The sequence below is a fragment of the Palaemon carinicauda genome, chromosome 35 (assembly GCF_036898095.1).
Source record: "Palaemon carinicauda isolate YSFRI2023 chromosome 35, ASM3689809v2, whole genome shotgun sequence".
Taxonomy (NCBI): domain Eukaryota; kingdom Metazoa; phylum Arthropoda; class Malacostraca; order Decapoda; family Palaemonidae; genus Palaemon; species Palaemon carinicauda.
The window spans coordinates 61,177,526-61,193,021 of record NC_090759.1 but is presented as its reverse complement, the minus strand read 5'-3'; the positions used below and the strand labels follow the sequence as shown (position 1 = coordinate 61,193,021).

At 38.4% G+C, this 15,496-nt stretch overlaps 1 protein-coding gene across 2 annotated transcripts in view; it reads left to right on the top strand.

Moving 5' to 3' along the window:
• The window catches only part of LOC137627789 (sialin-like), a 91,284-nt gene that overhangs the window by 38,890 nt on the left and 36,898 nt on the right, over positions 1-15,496 (top strand). For both annotated transcript variants that reach the window (XM_068359144.1, XM_068359145.1), the window contains exon 11: positions 1,840-1,925. In XM_068359144.1, the coding sequence (XP_068215245.1) occupies positions 1,840-1,925 (86 nt within the window). The remainder of the gene's footprint in view (positions 1-1,839; positions 1,926-15,496) is intronic.

Below are 15,496 nucleotides of genomic sequence, written 5' to 3'. Positions count from 1 at the left end.
ATACTTCCTAGCAGTGACGTAGCTGGCATTGCATCACTAGGGACCTAGGTAGGGCCAAAATATTTTGGAGGCCCCTGGAGCCAAAAATAATAATACAAAACTAATATACCAATTCTGTAAAAAGTAAAATATATTATTCTCGAATGTAGATATCCAAATGATTGAAGGAAAATAGTAGTATTATTGATTATTAAACATGTATTTGCAAATTATTAAGCTAAATTTTCAATTAATTTTCAACGTTTACTATATGCAAATGTATTAAATCCTATAATGTAAATCTCCTAACTTTATTTTCAACGGTAGCCTAATTTCAGTCATCAAGTTTTAATTTTCAACTATAGTTTAATATCATTGCCATGTAAGTATATCTAAATAGTGTATATCATCAATAGCACAAAAGAATTGTGACCTTCCAAAATTTCTTCAAAATTTCAACCTTTTCCATTCGCGCTTCTTTGTCTCGCCTCGTCTTCCTTGAAATTAACTCTAAGCAGCAGTAGCAAATTCCATTGTACCTATTCATAACTGTAAATATAGTTTCAATCGTTTTATACATAAGTTGAAAACATTAAGTTTAGTCAAAATATCATGAACATATCTTACATTTGTGCTATAAATCTGTAATTATATCAATTCATTTCTCAGCTGTGTAAAAGTTGTGAAGGTAACAAAAAGTTAAATAATTTCATATATAGCACAACTGTAAGTAAACTAAAAACTATTTCAAATTCTTTCCCAGCAAAGATATTCAAATGGCAGGTAAATGAATAAAACAGAAAATAATAATATATGAAATGGTCAAAATTTAGCTACAAAGGGAATTTCAATTGGCAACGCTACTACTTTCTAGGTAATTTCGCACCATCTCATCATCATCTTTATCTCCTCCTAAGCCTATTGATGCAAAGGGCCTCGGTTAGATTTCACCGGTCGTCTCTATCTTGAGCTTTTAAATCATTATTTCTCTATTCATCATCTACTTCATGCTTCATAGTTCTCAGTCATGTAGGCCTGGGTTTTCCAACTCTTCTAGATCCTTGTGGAGCCCAGTTGAAAGTTTGGTGAATTAATCTCTCTTGGGAAGTGCGAAGAGCATGCACGAACCATCTCCATCTACCCCTCACACCATCTAAGGTGGATGAAAACAGGTTGGCCCACCTCTTATCAAGCAGCTTCATATGCATATCCAAAAACAACAAAGGGTTGCAGGCACACACCTATTTTAAATTTAAAGTTGCCAAACGAAATCTATAGAAAACTACAGACTGGATAGTCTTTTAGACACTGTAATGAGAAAAATCAAAGTAAATTAGCTGGCAGGACTTTCCCAGTGTCGGCAAAATAGTTACAATTATGATATGGTTTGGTAAAGTGGGTGTAGGCCTAGTACTTTTTTTTATTAATATTTTTATTTCTATATACATAAGCAGCTCTTCTAGGAGAAGGACATTCCAAAATCAAACCATTGTTCTCTAGGCGTGGGTAGTGCCATAGCCCCTGTACTATGGTCTTCCACTGTCTTGGGGTAGAGTTCTGTTGCTTGAGGGTACACTCGGGCACACTGTTCTATCTTATTTCTCTTCTTTTTTTTTCTTTTTTTTTTGAGTTTTTAACTTTTTATAGTATATATAGAAAATATTTATTTTAATGTCACTGTTCTTAAAATATTTTATTTTTCCTTGTTTTCTTTCCTCACTGGGTGATTTTCCCTGTTTGGGACTTTGGGCTTATAGCATCCTGCTTTTCCAATTAGGGTTGTAGCTTAGCAAGTAATAATAATAATAATAATAATAATGATAATAATAATAATAATAATAATAAATTCTCTTTTGACAGGTACTGTGCTAGGTGTGTCTAATACCATTGCATTTTCTATTAGTATGTTGGCACCAATCATCGTTGGTGCGTTAACACCTGAACAGGTAAGGGAAAGTATAGTTAATGTACAATATTTTGGATAATGTTGATTTGCATACCAGTACCTAAAGTGATGATTTTTTAATTTTTTTAATCAATATTCCCTGCGCTTATGGCAACCAACGTTTATTGGGCTCTCTGTGTTGATTGCCTGATAAGTGTATATAATAGGGTGAATAAAAATGAATGTGATATGTTCCCATTGATGGAAAAGACTATAATTGTTAAGGATAGATATCTTTGGTTCGATGGGAGACTTTAGAGAAAAAGAGGGAAAAAAAGACCTAAAGGAAGAAAGTGAACTCAGTTAAAAACTTAAAGTGCATTGGTGAAATGCATAACTGTAAGGGGCCAATATAATTACCTATAAAGAAGGAAGAATCTTTAATACTATAAGAAATAATCCAGGAAGCCTCGACAGACATGAATAACATTAAAGGGTTTGCTGTCTGATGTGTCCTTTCCAATGCCTTCTTTCAAAGGCATCATCTTCCACCAAACCTCTTCTCTCCATATCATCTTTCACCTTATCTCGCCATCTAATTCCCTCTCCCTCTCCCTCTCGACCTTCTCCCTCTAACAGGATCCTCCCAAGCCCTCCTCACTCCCTCCCTACCATTCATCCAGAACACGTGCCCACACCATCAACATTGTGACACTAATTCCTTCTGTAGTCTTTACTACACCCGCCTTTCTTATTTCATCCCTTTCCAATCTTCCAAATAGTGATATTCCTATAATCCACCTTAGCATTCTCATGTCTGTTGTCCCAAACCTTTTCTTCTTCTTTCCGTCTTAGAGCCCACGTTTCTGATCCATACATTGACACAGGTCATATTACTGTGCTGTAGATCATGACTTTTAGCTTGATTGGCATTTTCTTTTCACATACCACTCTTGAATAACTTATAACGTCTCCCAAATGTGTAATGGGAAATGTAAATAAAAAAAAAGCTCCCGGATTGGTATAGTCCTGGCTAATAAATTTCTAGATTTTTTAAAAACAAAATGGAAAATATAATAGGGTCTTACACAGATTTTTTATATCAGATTGGTACTGTAGCAGATATATAGATAAGACTGATTATATTTAATAATATAACAAAAGATGAAGTCATCAGGAGAATTAAAGGGTCAAAGAAAACAAATTTATTTGTGCGATTAATCTGATGCCAATATCCGAAGCAATTGAAGTAAAAACTTTTTTTAGTCTTGCCAACATAATTGCAAGAATAATAAGTTCTAGTGAAACTGACTATATCTACACCAATTTTGAAAAGTATTCTAGGTTATTAAGACTTAGGTTCACACACACTTTCAAATCCATCCTTTATTTCAAGTGTTAGAATTTGTAATTTTTGAACAACTAGTTAGTCATTTAGAAAGAATCGAAACATTGCCAGACAACCAGTCAGCCTTCAGACAATTATATTCGATGGAAACAAATGATTTAAATGATGGGTGAAAACAATGTGGTATCTTGAAAGTACTCGATCTTAGTGTTACTTTTGGTACAGTTGTGTATGAACTGCTGCTAAATGATTTACGGTCCCTCGGTATTGAAGATCAAGCCTTTGAGTATCTAATCTAAAAGATGACCTGGTTGACAGAAACTAGTGTGTGCGAACTGGAAACTCTACTCATCATATGAACCATAAAGCAGAAGGGTAACTCAGGGACGCGTTCTAGGCCTAATTTTAATTTGTATCTATTCCATAGGTCTATTTAAAGTACTGCAGAGGCATGCAGTGAAGTTTAGAAAGATGATTCATAATTTTACTTGGTAAATAGATGATACTTTAACCTCTTGTTACGTCTCATTTTTCCATTGCCTACACATACACCGAATAGTTTGGCATATTCGTTACACATTCTTCTCTTTTCTCATGCACCTAACAACACTAAGCAAACCAAACAATTCTTCACTCAAGGGGTTAACTACTGCCATGTAGTTCAGTAGTTACATTTCACTTGATATGAGTAGAATAGACTGTCTTAGCTATGGTAAGTAATTCTTCTAGGAGAAGGACACCCCAAATTCAAACCATTGTTCTCTAGTCTCGGGTAATGCCATAGCCTCTGTACCATGGTTTTCCACTGTCTGTTTCCTCCTTTCCTTCCCTCACTGGGCTATTTTCCCTGTTGGAATCCTTGGGCTTATAGCATTTTAATTTTCCAAGTAGGGTTGTAGCTTAGGGAAAAAAAATATTAATAATAATGGAACCATATATATTTCATACTCATCATCTTGTGTTTTATCCATTTCTGACCATGAATATTAGGGCAAACCACACATTTATGAATTTTGTCCCCCCCCCCCTTATTAAAACAATCGTGGGAGATCGCAATGGGAAACCGGGTTTTTGGGTGTCTCAAAGTAAACGATGCACTTGTTCGCATTTTAATCGATTAGGACGTAAAGTTTAATATCATGCCCAAACTCACATTCGTCATAAAGAGAAAAATGCCAAAGTAGACAGCACTCGCCAATTATATTGAATTCTGATTTTGCTAGATATTAATGTACTTCTCGGTAAATGATATTGATAATGCCACAGAAACTTCAAAGAGGAATGGATGCTAATCAAACAACTGAAACTAAATGAAAATAAATCCGTTTATGGTGATAGGAAAGAAAAACAGCTTAAGAAACTTATGTGACATCCAAATAGATATTAATAACAACCTGGTCCCTATATCTATTAGAGTTCTTGGACTAGGTGTATCTCTTGACTAATTGTTATGTGCAATAATAAACCATCAAGTTATCAGAACCGGACGACGTCCAAAATATTTAAGAGAATTGCTACACATCGTGCACCCAGCGAATCGTGTAGACACGAGAATAGTTACAGATGGTTTTAAGTTGTAGGAGCTAAGATGTATGCCTACTGTAGGTTCTGGATCTTTCAAATATGCGGCCATATAGTAAGCTCCCACGAGACATCAGAAAGATTGAAGATATCAAGGTTTCCAAGAAGAAACAAGACTTGTGTTTTAAGTTTTTCGATAATAAGGACTTTATAATTAACGCGGAATACGCTCTGTGATACTATACATATATAGAATGTAGGCCTATATGACAAACAGATCTTGTAAGTACTGTAGTGTGTAGGGTTTCTTTGTGTGGTAGGGCTAGGTAAACAGCCCTTAAAGTAAAATAAGAGACTGATAAATCCCTGGGATTGTACAGCTTGTAACAAGCCGGCGGAAACTGGTGTGAGCATCAAATAACAGTGGGTCACAGGGAAAACAGATAATTCAGTTTACTTGGTGAGTGAGGTTATTATTTTTTTTAGTCTTTCATCATTCTGTATATTATTATTATTATTATTATTATTATTATTTGCTAAGCTACAACCATAGTTGGAAAAGCAGGATGCTATAAGCCCAAGGCTCCAACAGGAAAAATGGCCCAGTGAGGAAAGGAAATAAGGAAAAACTAGAAGAGAATTTTAAGAACAATAATAACATTAGATTAAATCCTTCACATATAAACTTTAAAAGACTTAAAAATAATAAGAGGATAAAAACTGCACAATAACAAGAGGAAAAGAAACATCGTAGAATAGTGTGCCTGAGTGTACCCTCAAGCAAGGGATCTCTAACTCAAGACAGTGGAAGACTGTTACAAAGAATACAACAGTTAGATAGATTTTTGGTCCGTCAGTTTTCACTAAAGTATGCATAAGCTTTTAAATATGGCATCGACCTTCGGCGTAAATGAAATTTATGATTATAGGAAAATTAGTGTTTTTTTTTTCTTTTTTTCTTGATTTTTTACTTGAAAAGAGGATTATTAAGGTATTTTCGAATTAGCCCTTATTTCTGCCTTAAGACTTTGCAAGTTGAAGGGAAATTGAACTATTTCCTCTGTCCCAAAAACTTTTTTCAATTTATGTTTTGTTTCACAATTTATTTTTTTTGTAGCGTTTCCATGCATTCAGTGTGATGTTTGATTTAAGAGTAGTAAATTCCCACCGTATACTGCATTCAATTTCTCCAGCAATTCTTTTCTCATTGAATCGTCATAATCTTCAGGTTACTGCTTCTGTGTATCCTGTGAAAGTTCTTTTCTCAAAAATTTAAATTCCTTCTTATTCATTTGCTCACGTATTGCACCCCTTGAAAGTTCTTTGGTACTAAGAGTTTTCACTTGATTTTTCGGTTGCATTTAATCTTTCAACGATGTAGAATTTGCAAGCTTATGAATAACTCTCTCTCTCTCTCTCTCTCTCTCTCTCTCTCTCTCTCTCTCTCTCTCTCTCTCTCTCTCTCTCTCTCTCTCTCTGGAACAAAAAAAGAAATTCTAAGGAACTCTTCTCAATTATCTATTTATACACATGTTAATGTATCCTATTATGAAGGAATATTAACTAAAATTGGTTTTGGGTGAGTAGCCTATTTGTATGAAATCCGTTAAAAAAAAGAGAAGAATTACTTGATCTTAGCAATTGTTTTTATAGAGTAGGAAATCGTATATTAGTCAGTTAAATCAAGTAGCCAAATTGCATCCTTAAATCAACAATTGGCCTTTTGTGCTTTTCCTTGTGAAATGTTGAAAATACTTATAAGATTTGAAAGTTGCGTCCTTGTGAAATGTTGAAAATGCTTATAAGATTTTAAAGTTGCGTCCTTGTGAAATGTTGAAAATACTTATAAGATTTGAAAGTTGCGTCCTTGTGAAATGTTGAAAATGCTTATAAGATTTTAAAGTCGCGTCCTTGTGAAATGTTGAAAATACTTATAAGATTTGAAAGTTGCGTCTTGGTGAAATGTTGAAAATACTTACAAGATTTGAAAGTTGCGTCCTTGTGAAATGTTGAAAATACTTATAAGATTTTAAAGTTGCGTCCTTGTGAAATGTTGAAAATGCTTACAAGATTTTAAAGTTGCGTCCTTGTGAAATGTTGAAAATGCTTACAAGATTTTAAAGTTGCGTCCTTGTGAAATGTTGAAAATACTTATAAGATTTGAAAGTTGCGTTCTCTGCTTGTACAAATATTCGGCAAAGGAAATGCAAGGTTTAAATGAAAATGTTTTAAATAGCCCAAAGTGAAGTTTAATTTATATTATCCGCGGTATGCATTGCTAGTTGTTGTTATATTTTAATAGAAATTTAGCATAAATAAAAGTGTGTATAGAAGCCATGTATCACTGATCATGACTGATGTGTTATGGATCCTTGGTTAAGTTGTTAGCTTATTGACCGACCTTCCGTGACCGTCACAAAAATGTCATATAATGTAAGTTTTCTACCTTAATGTTACGCATTGAAGGTAATTTCCGTTTGCTCATGTTCGTAATTTATCGTTGCCTTCAGTGATTTTTATTTATATGTATCTAAGTGAAGGGTTCTTTGTTGTTTCATATTGGTAGTCTAAGTATGCACGATTTAGTCATGTTTGAATAAGCGAGGTTAATCTTTAGAGGACGATTAACTATAATTTGAGGACAGCAATTTTTCCCATAGATTCAAGAAACTCAGATTTAACTTGGTTGCGTAATTTAGGTGTAGAAAATCCAGTTCTTATTACTGAAAACTAGGGTATGTTTTTCAAGAAATTTGTATATTTTTGCATTCTTTGAGTAGGCCTATGCACAGCTAATGGCGACCTATAGACTCGAATATAATTGGAAGTCTACAATTCTGTACCATGAATTTACGGAATATTTTTAGCAATGGGTAAAATTATATTTCCGGTCGGATCAACATTTCCTTCTAGGAAAAACAGTTTTACCGGTAGTAAATAATGTGCTTTCAACGAATTTTACCTTTATTTCCATCGCAAATAATAGTTCTCCCGTTATCCCCCCCCCCTCCTCCCAACAGACACAGGTGGTAACGGGCATTTTGTCTGGGAAAAATAGAAAAAAACTTGATGGTTTACAACTGAAATAACAGTAAAATTAATTGAAATCACATTATTTAATATAGGTAAAACTTTGTTTTCTATTGAAAATGTCCCATCTTGAGTTGCATAAATTTTGGAATACATTCAAAAGGGCACAAAATCTATCACGCCCACCTAACCTAACCTAGTAGTTGCTAAGTCTCGGGCTTAGCCAGGGGCAAGCCATCCCAGACCCACCTACCTATAGACTCGAATATAATTGGAAGTCTACAATTCTGTACCATGAATTTACGGAATATTTTTAGCAATGGGTAAAATTATATTTCCGGTCGGATCAACATTTCCTTCTAGGAAAAACAGTTTTACCGGTAGTAAATAATGTGCTTTCAACGAATTTTACCTTTATTTCCATCGCAAATAATAGTTCTCCCGTTATCCCCCCCCCCTCCTCCCAACAGACACAGGTGGTAACGGGCATTTTGTCTGGGAAAAATAGAAAAAAACTTGATGGTTTACAACTGAAATAACAGTAAAATTAATTGAAATCACATTATTTAATATAGGTAAAACTTTGTTTTCTATTGAAAATGTCCCATCTTGAGTTGCATAAATTTTGGAATACATTCAAAAGGGCACAAAATCTATCACGCCCACCTAACCTAACCTAGTAGTTGCTAAGTCTCGGGCTTAGCCAGGGGCAAGCCATCCCAGACCCACCTACCAAGGTCACGACAAGGTATGTACACACAAATGAACAGGAATAAATGAGCAGATAGGTTAAAGAGGTTAATACACAAAAAGGCATGTACATACGAGTGAAAAGGAGTGAATACATGTGAATCATAGAATCTCACGAATCAATTGAAAAATATCTTGTGAGCACAGGATGCCGATGTTTTGTGTAATTTTTTCCTGGGTTTATTGTGTCCCAGAGAATAATGTTTGTTTTCAAACTCACAGTTTAGCTTAGGTGGGTCATTTCTTAGGATCATTATTGAATTTCTAAGTATTAGATCGCAAAGAGTTGTTGATGGGCACCATAGTGAATATATGAATGTGATATCTTGTGTTCCTCAGGGTAGTGTTCTGGGCCCATTACTTTCCATACTATATACACATGACATGTGGTTTGGCCTAGAAAACAAGCTTGTTGCATATGCAGATGATGCTACACTTTGCATCAATTCCATCCCCGGAATGTAGATCTGGGGTTGCTGAATCCCCTAATAGAGATCTAGCTAAAATTAGTGCATGGTGCAAATTATGGGGCATGAAGTTGAATTCTAACAAAACTCAACGTATGATTTTAAGTAGATCAAAGATATTGGCTCCTCAATATCCAGATTTCAGCATTGATAATATTTCTTTAACTCAGTATGACTTAAAATTTTAGGTGTGATTCTCGACAGCAAATTTACTTTTGAGAAATGCATTAAGTCTGTTTCTTCTTCAATTGCACAAAAAATTGTCTTATTGAGAAACAGTGGCATCACCAAAGGTTGAATTTTTGGGGGGCTGGAGCCCTACCAGTTTGATATAATTATTTGATGTGACCATACAGTAGGTGATAACTCAGTAGATGAGCAGGAGTGAAAAAAATGAGTGTTTCATTGGTATTGCATATATTTATATATGTAGCATATTACATGAGATACCCTGAAACTATTCTCTGCTGATATACCTTCACGTATTCTTACGGAAGAACAAAACTGTTTAAAAAGATAAAATAACATGTAGCTATTTCTCTCATCCAAAAAAAGAAATAAAAATAGAATAATACACTAAATTACATTTTATATGAGGAATATTTCATGTTACTTAATTAAATTAGAGATAAACGCCTTGTGGTGGATTCACCTGAGTTTGACTGTAAAGATATTGGGATAGCTGCAAATTTATCCACTACCCTATCAAGATCAATGAAATCCACTACAGTTTTCACAATAGAAATTGTGCCTAGACTGATCAGTCGTTCCTGACTCATTGATGCCCTGAGGTATGTTTTGACCCAATTTCATTTGCATTCAAGAAATTTGGAGATAATGGGTGCGGGCAGTTACACCAGGGAGGGTACATTTTTGTTCATCAAATGTTTGTGTAAATTCACTTTGTCAAAAATAAGGATATACAGTGACCTTTTTACTGTAGGCTCTTGGGTCCTCAACCCTTTCAAAAGTGTCTCGTTGGCCTGTGTTTTCGATAACAAAGGATTCCAACAGATGTGAAGATGGTCTCCTTTTCCTTGAAGGCTGACTGAGAGCTGAAGTTATATTTCTCTCAGTAGCAAAATCAATTGATTTTTGCCAAATTATGTTAAAATAGAAGTCTGTTGTTACTTGGTCATTAATAATTTCAAGTGTTTCTTGTGCCATGCTAAGTGCTGCAGCAAGTTCCATTCTGCCATGTCTTTGATAGTGGGTTATAATAACAAATACCTCAAAATAGGTAATCAGCAGAAAGACTGTCTCAAACTTATTTAAAACTTGTAGGAATTTATTAGGTAAGACTTTTTCTTCACCAGATCTTCCATGGTTAGACAAATCTTCCAGAGTATCCATCAAAATCTCATAGCATTGTGATTTTGACTGGGCCTATGGTTATACTGTATTCCCATTTATGTTGACATACTTTAGGAAGTTGCAGAACTGACAGTTTATATCTTTTTGGAGGTCTATGAATATATCATGGCTTAAGGTTGAACCATGGATGAAGTTAACCGGAGCTCTAATCAAGTTGAGAAAATCCATTACTTTTGGCAGGCAGCTAGCTGTGTGTTATGACTAACTGCAAATTGTGTGCAGAACATGGTACATAAAATCATGGATTCTTCACAGATTCTCGGATTTGTGCCTGTGCACCACTGATTCTGCCACTCATTACAGATGCTGTATCGTAGCACTGGGCTATTAGTTTATTAATATTCAGGCCAAGATTACGCAGCTTCTCTAACAACGCAAAAGCTACAGAAATAGCATCAAGATTCTTGCTCTTGCCTTAGCATAAAGGGTCGGCAAGTTGCATGGTCTTTCTTACGCCACAACATTCTAGGGGATGAGGACAGGTAACACTTGGCTTCATCCGTGAGTTTGTTCCTAACACTTAAAATCCAGCCGTCGGTCTAACTTATGATCTAGCTTAATGATTACTATATCCTGGGAGAGCACTGAGGCCTTACCTCAAACAGACCACATGAGCTTGCTCACAGGTTAACATAAAGTTTGTTAGTACTGTCAGGGTCAGTCAAGAGGAGAGTCACAAGGAATACAATCTCCTCATAGATTCAACAGGTAATAGATCGCGCCTTGAAACCTGGCTCTCCCCAGCAAGGCCGTAGAACCAGTTCATAATGCCAGGGGAAATAGCACATTCCTAGCATTCAAAAGAACTACTTAGCGGTGCAGGCACTGCAAGCGGGTGTTTGGAAACATCAAATGATCTTCACAGCCCACTACCTGTACCTGCAAGACATAACCTTCAGGATCTTGGATACCATTGCCTTTGGTCCTCTGTTGGCTGCACAACATGTGGTCTAAACACCTCAAGCTCCTTTGTGGGAGATGGCAGATGTTACCTGGGATTTGTCTAGGATGAAGGATAGTGACTGGCCTCTTCTTTCTTCATCTTCCCCTCTCTTGGGGTATAGCACTTATGGTACACTGCTAGCTGACCACCGCTGTCTGCAAGTGTGAACCATTTTCCCTTGTGTAACCTGGTACAGTATATGAGATATATTCTGTATTTGTTATGTCCCTGTCCTCCCAGCAAGGTGGGTGGGAGTCAGCCAATGTCTAAGGTTAAGTCAGCGGAGTTTTCGTACTTCGATATTTTTTACCTGGACAAGTCACATTGCTTAGTTATCACAGAATCACAGTGATTGCCCAGGCCGTTAACTCTTGCACTGGCACAAGAATGGAGACACACCCCCAGGTCATAAGCCATCTAGTTGGTTAGAACTTCCCTATAAAAAGCAAAAGGGTTTATATGGAGTGTAGGAACAATAACAAATTTGGGAGTAATTAGTATTTTTATGAATAGAACTTACCTGGCAGTTATATATATAGCTAAATATATATATAACTGCCAGGTAAGTATTCATAAAACTGTTTTATCATGAAAACCCCATTTTTATGAATAGAACTTACCTGGCAGTTATATATATATTTAGCTATATATATATATAACTGCCAGGTAAGTATTCATAAAACTTTGTTTTATCATAAAAACTCCATTTTTCTACTGATACAAACCTTGAGCTCTATACTGTATACAGATTTGTCCTGTTATCACCTATCCTCTGCAAGTCCTGCCTGTTATTAAAAGTGACGGTATAGCACGGGTATGTTTGTGGGTAGGGTGGCTGGTACTACAGTATCCCTGCTACCCCCCCCCCTCCTTCTCGCTGACTAGCTTTAGGTGTTCATACCTCGCTAAGTCTTATGGCTAGTTTCAGATGCGCCGAAAGTATATTCCCATTAAAGAGCTCAAGGTTTGTATTGCTAGGAAAAATTCAAATTACTTCAAAATTTATGTTAGGCTGGCACTCTAATAATATGTCTAAGTTACTGAATTGGAAGTTAGACCTGCCCGTATATGTTAAAGCATATAGTGAAAATGTTAGACCAATATGTTGAATTTTCATAGGCAAGGTTTAGCTATCACCTTTTGAAAGCTTGGATAAGTGTTTATTTTGTGTAAAGATATCTCCCTTTTTGAGAGTCTAAATGATGAATGTTTTAACTAATGTATGTGCAATAATTTAGGTTAGAAAGCGTCTTTACACCGGTATCCTAGTAATGAATTAGCGTATGTAAGGTTGGGCTAGTACCTTCATGATGTTAGGTTATTAGGCATGATCAGCACTAGTTAATAGATCGCTTAGCAAATATTTGATTTTACCCATATCCAGTGAAACCTTGTATTGTATAAATGTAAGGCTAGGGCAGTACCTCTTAGACAGGTTGAATTAGTGAATGTAACAATTTGTCAAGTACAGTACTGAGTGATCATTTAGAAAATTCAATTGCTCTATAACTGGAATACAAACCAACGCTATTTATAAGGGTATTAATTTCCACTAAGCTAAAAGGACGAGCCATTAGAATTATCGAGGGTTAACTACCCATCCCTTTAGTTAGCGATAGGTAGAGGGGTAGCTAGCTACCCCTCTCACTCACACACCTGCGACTGTGGTTCACAAGTGTGTTGAATGCTGGGAATGGTCTACCTTCCAGTGGGAAAGGTTTGGTCGTCAGCGAAAGAAAAAGGCCAAGCGGGATTTTTCTCCTTCGAAGCTTCCTTCGAAGCATTAGAAACCCAAGGGCTCTTCTTCCGCTTCCTGACCTTCTTCTGAAGCTCCTGCTCGAACCGTAGTACCATAGAACAATTAACCCCTGGCCAACCTTGGTCCTCGAGAGACGGTGTTACTTCCCATAGCAAAGCAGCCCCGGCTCTTCCCCCATGGGAGTCCTTATCTCTCCCTTTTTGCAGGTTTTTCTGTCCCTGGGCTTGCCTAGCCCTCCCTCCTAGGAGGCTCTGCTGCAGAAGCTTTATTGGGTTGCTGAGCTGCAGCGTTTCTCAGCGTCGGACGTTGACCTTTGACTCTGGTCGAAGTCATGGTGTTGGAGGACTCATCTGTACCCTGTCAGCAGACTTTGTTCCTGCTTATTCTTCTGCTTCTTCCACCACTGCTGAGGACTGCACTCCCCTCTTGCTGACCATCCTTTGGTGGTGGAACAAGGTCCAAGGCATGTCTCTCCTGCGAGTGTTCTCCTCACTAATTCGCAAGAGAGGCCACTTATAGAGATTCCTCTTCGGAGGCCTGCTGCTCATCATCCTGCTGATACTCCTGCCTTGAGGGGCATCGTCACTGTGGTCGAAGACCCCTCTGTGCTTGTCCACCTTAGAGGTGCTCCTTTGCCTTTGGTGAAGAGACACCTCTTCGTCTCTTCAGCTTTGACTCCGCTACTCTCCTCTTCGGAGGAGCCTACTCATCCTGTCTTTACTGGTTCCCGACCTTCGCCTGTTTCTATTGACTTGCTTGCTCGTCAACGAACCCCGCCTCGTGACTCCCTGCCGAGGAATCGTTTGCGATCCTCTCCTGGGGATGTTCGTCCTTCCAAAGGGCACATCCTTTCGCCAGATCATCGTTCGGCTGTTCGCCGACCATCTGCTTACTGATTGCCTGCTTGCCGATCACCTGCTTGCTGATCTCCTGCTCAGCGATCGCCTGCTCGTCAGGTTTCTGCTCACCTACCTGCTGTTCGCCAACATACTGCTTGCCGATCCTCATCTCGTTAATCGCCTGCCCGCCAACCTTCTCCTGTTGGCTCTTCTCCGCCTCAACGATCCTAGGATTGCCGTTCACCGACTCGCCGATCTTTTGACTGTAATTCACCGTCACGTTGTCTTACGACTTTTCCAGTGGTACCAACACGTCGGTCGCATACGCATCAACCCCACTGTTCGCCGAAGCAGCATTCACCTCGTTGCTCACCAATGGCTCGTCGATCGCCATCTCGCCGATCGTCGATTCATCATCCACCTTATTGTCAGGTGTCGACAGCTGACTCAACACCAACTCATCTTCGATCGCTAACATGTCAGTGCTCGACAACGCGTCAACGCTCTCCATAGCACCAAAGCTCATCATCAGTGCACCAGTGTCCGGCAACGCGTCAGCGCTCGCCTACGTGTCAACGCTTGCCATCGCACCAGCGTTTGCCAACGCGTCAGCAACCATTGGTCACCCTACCCTCCCATGGTTTGCCAACTAAGGTTGGAAGTCACTATTAACCATGCATTGATTGCCAGTTACTGTTTACCTTCCAACAGCAGGAACATAAAGTTAAGAATCTTTCAGGTCATCTCCACCGAGAACTTTGGTTCTCTCACCGAGGAAAGGCAAATTCTCTTCCCCACAAACGCATAACTGGGCGACCGGCGGGGAAGGAGGAAAAGGGCAAGCTGCAAGTATTTAAGATCCCGAAGCTACCTGCCCTTAGGAAGGAATTGATATCCCATCAATCGATGCTTCCGAAATCTTCCTCTTCAGAAATGTAGACTCCCCGGAGAGACCCTTCAGCTTCATTCCTTTCGGGGGAACTCTCGGACAGTGCCTCCATCAGCAAACAACCGTGGTTCTGAGCCTTGGTCAGGGCGGTGACACAGGCCTTCGTGCCAGGTATGCTATCCTCGTGCCCTGCAGAGGCTCCCGGAGTTTCCCTGGAAGAGTCTGCCTTATCTTCAGACTCATGTCAAAGACTCACGGTTTCGTCTCCCCTGAAGAGGAAGAGAAGGGTTCCAGATGTTTTCGTGTCATCAAGGGTCAAGCTGACCCCAGTCAGGGCTTCTAGGGTAGAAGCTAACCCCGCCATTTTCTCTTCTCCCCTACCTCTTGTTTCCTTGTCACCTCAACCAAGAGGCACCCGCAGGAAAGAGTCTTTGTCATACTTTCCCCAGCTGTTCCCGATGGAAGAAACTCTATGAGACGGCAATATTTCAGCTTCAGAACCTGTAGAGGTTTACAGCCTTTCCTCTACGAACATCCAGCAGAAGGTCATGCCATCAAGATCGGTGTTGGAGACCTTCTTCCCTCCTAGGAGGGAGCCGAAAGACTCCAAGACACTGCCGAAATCCTCTTCTAGGATTCCAAGACCCGCAGAGGGGTACCGACCATCAGTCAGCCAACTTAATATCAACCACAACCCACCCCAAGACAAGAT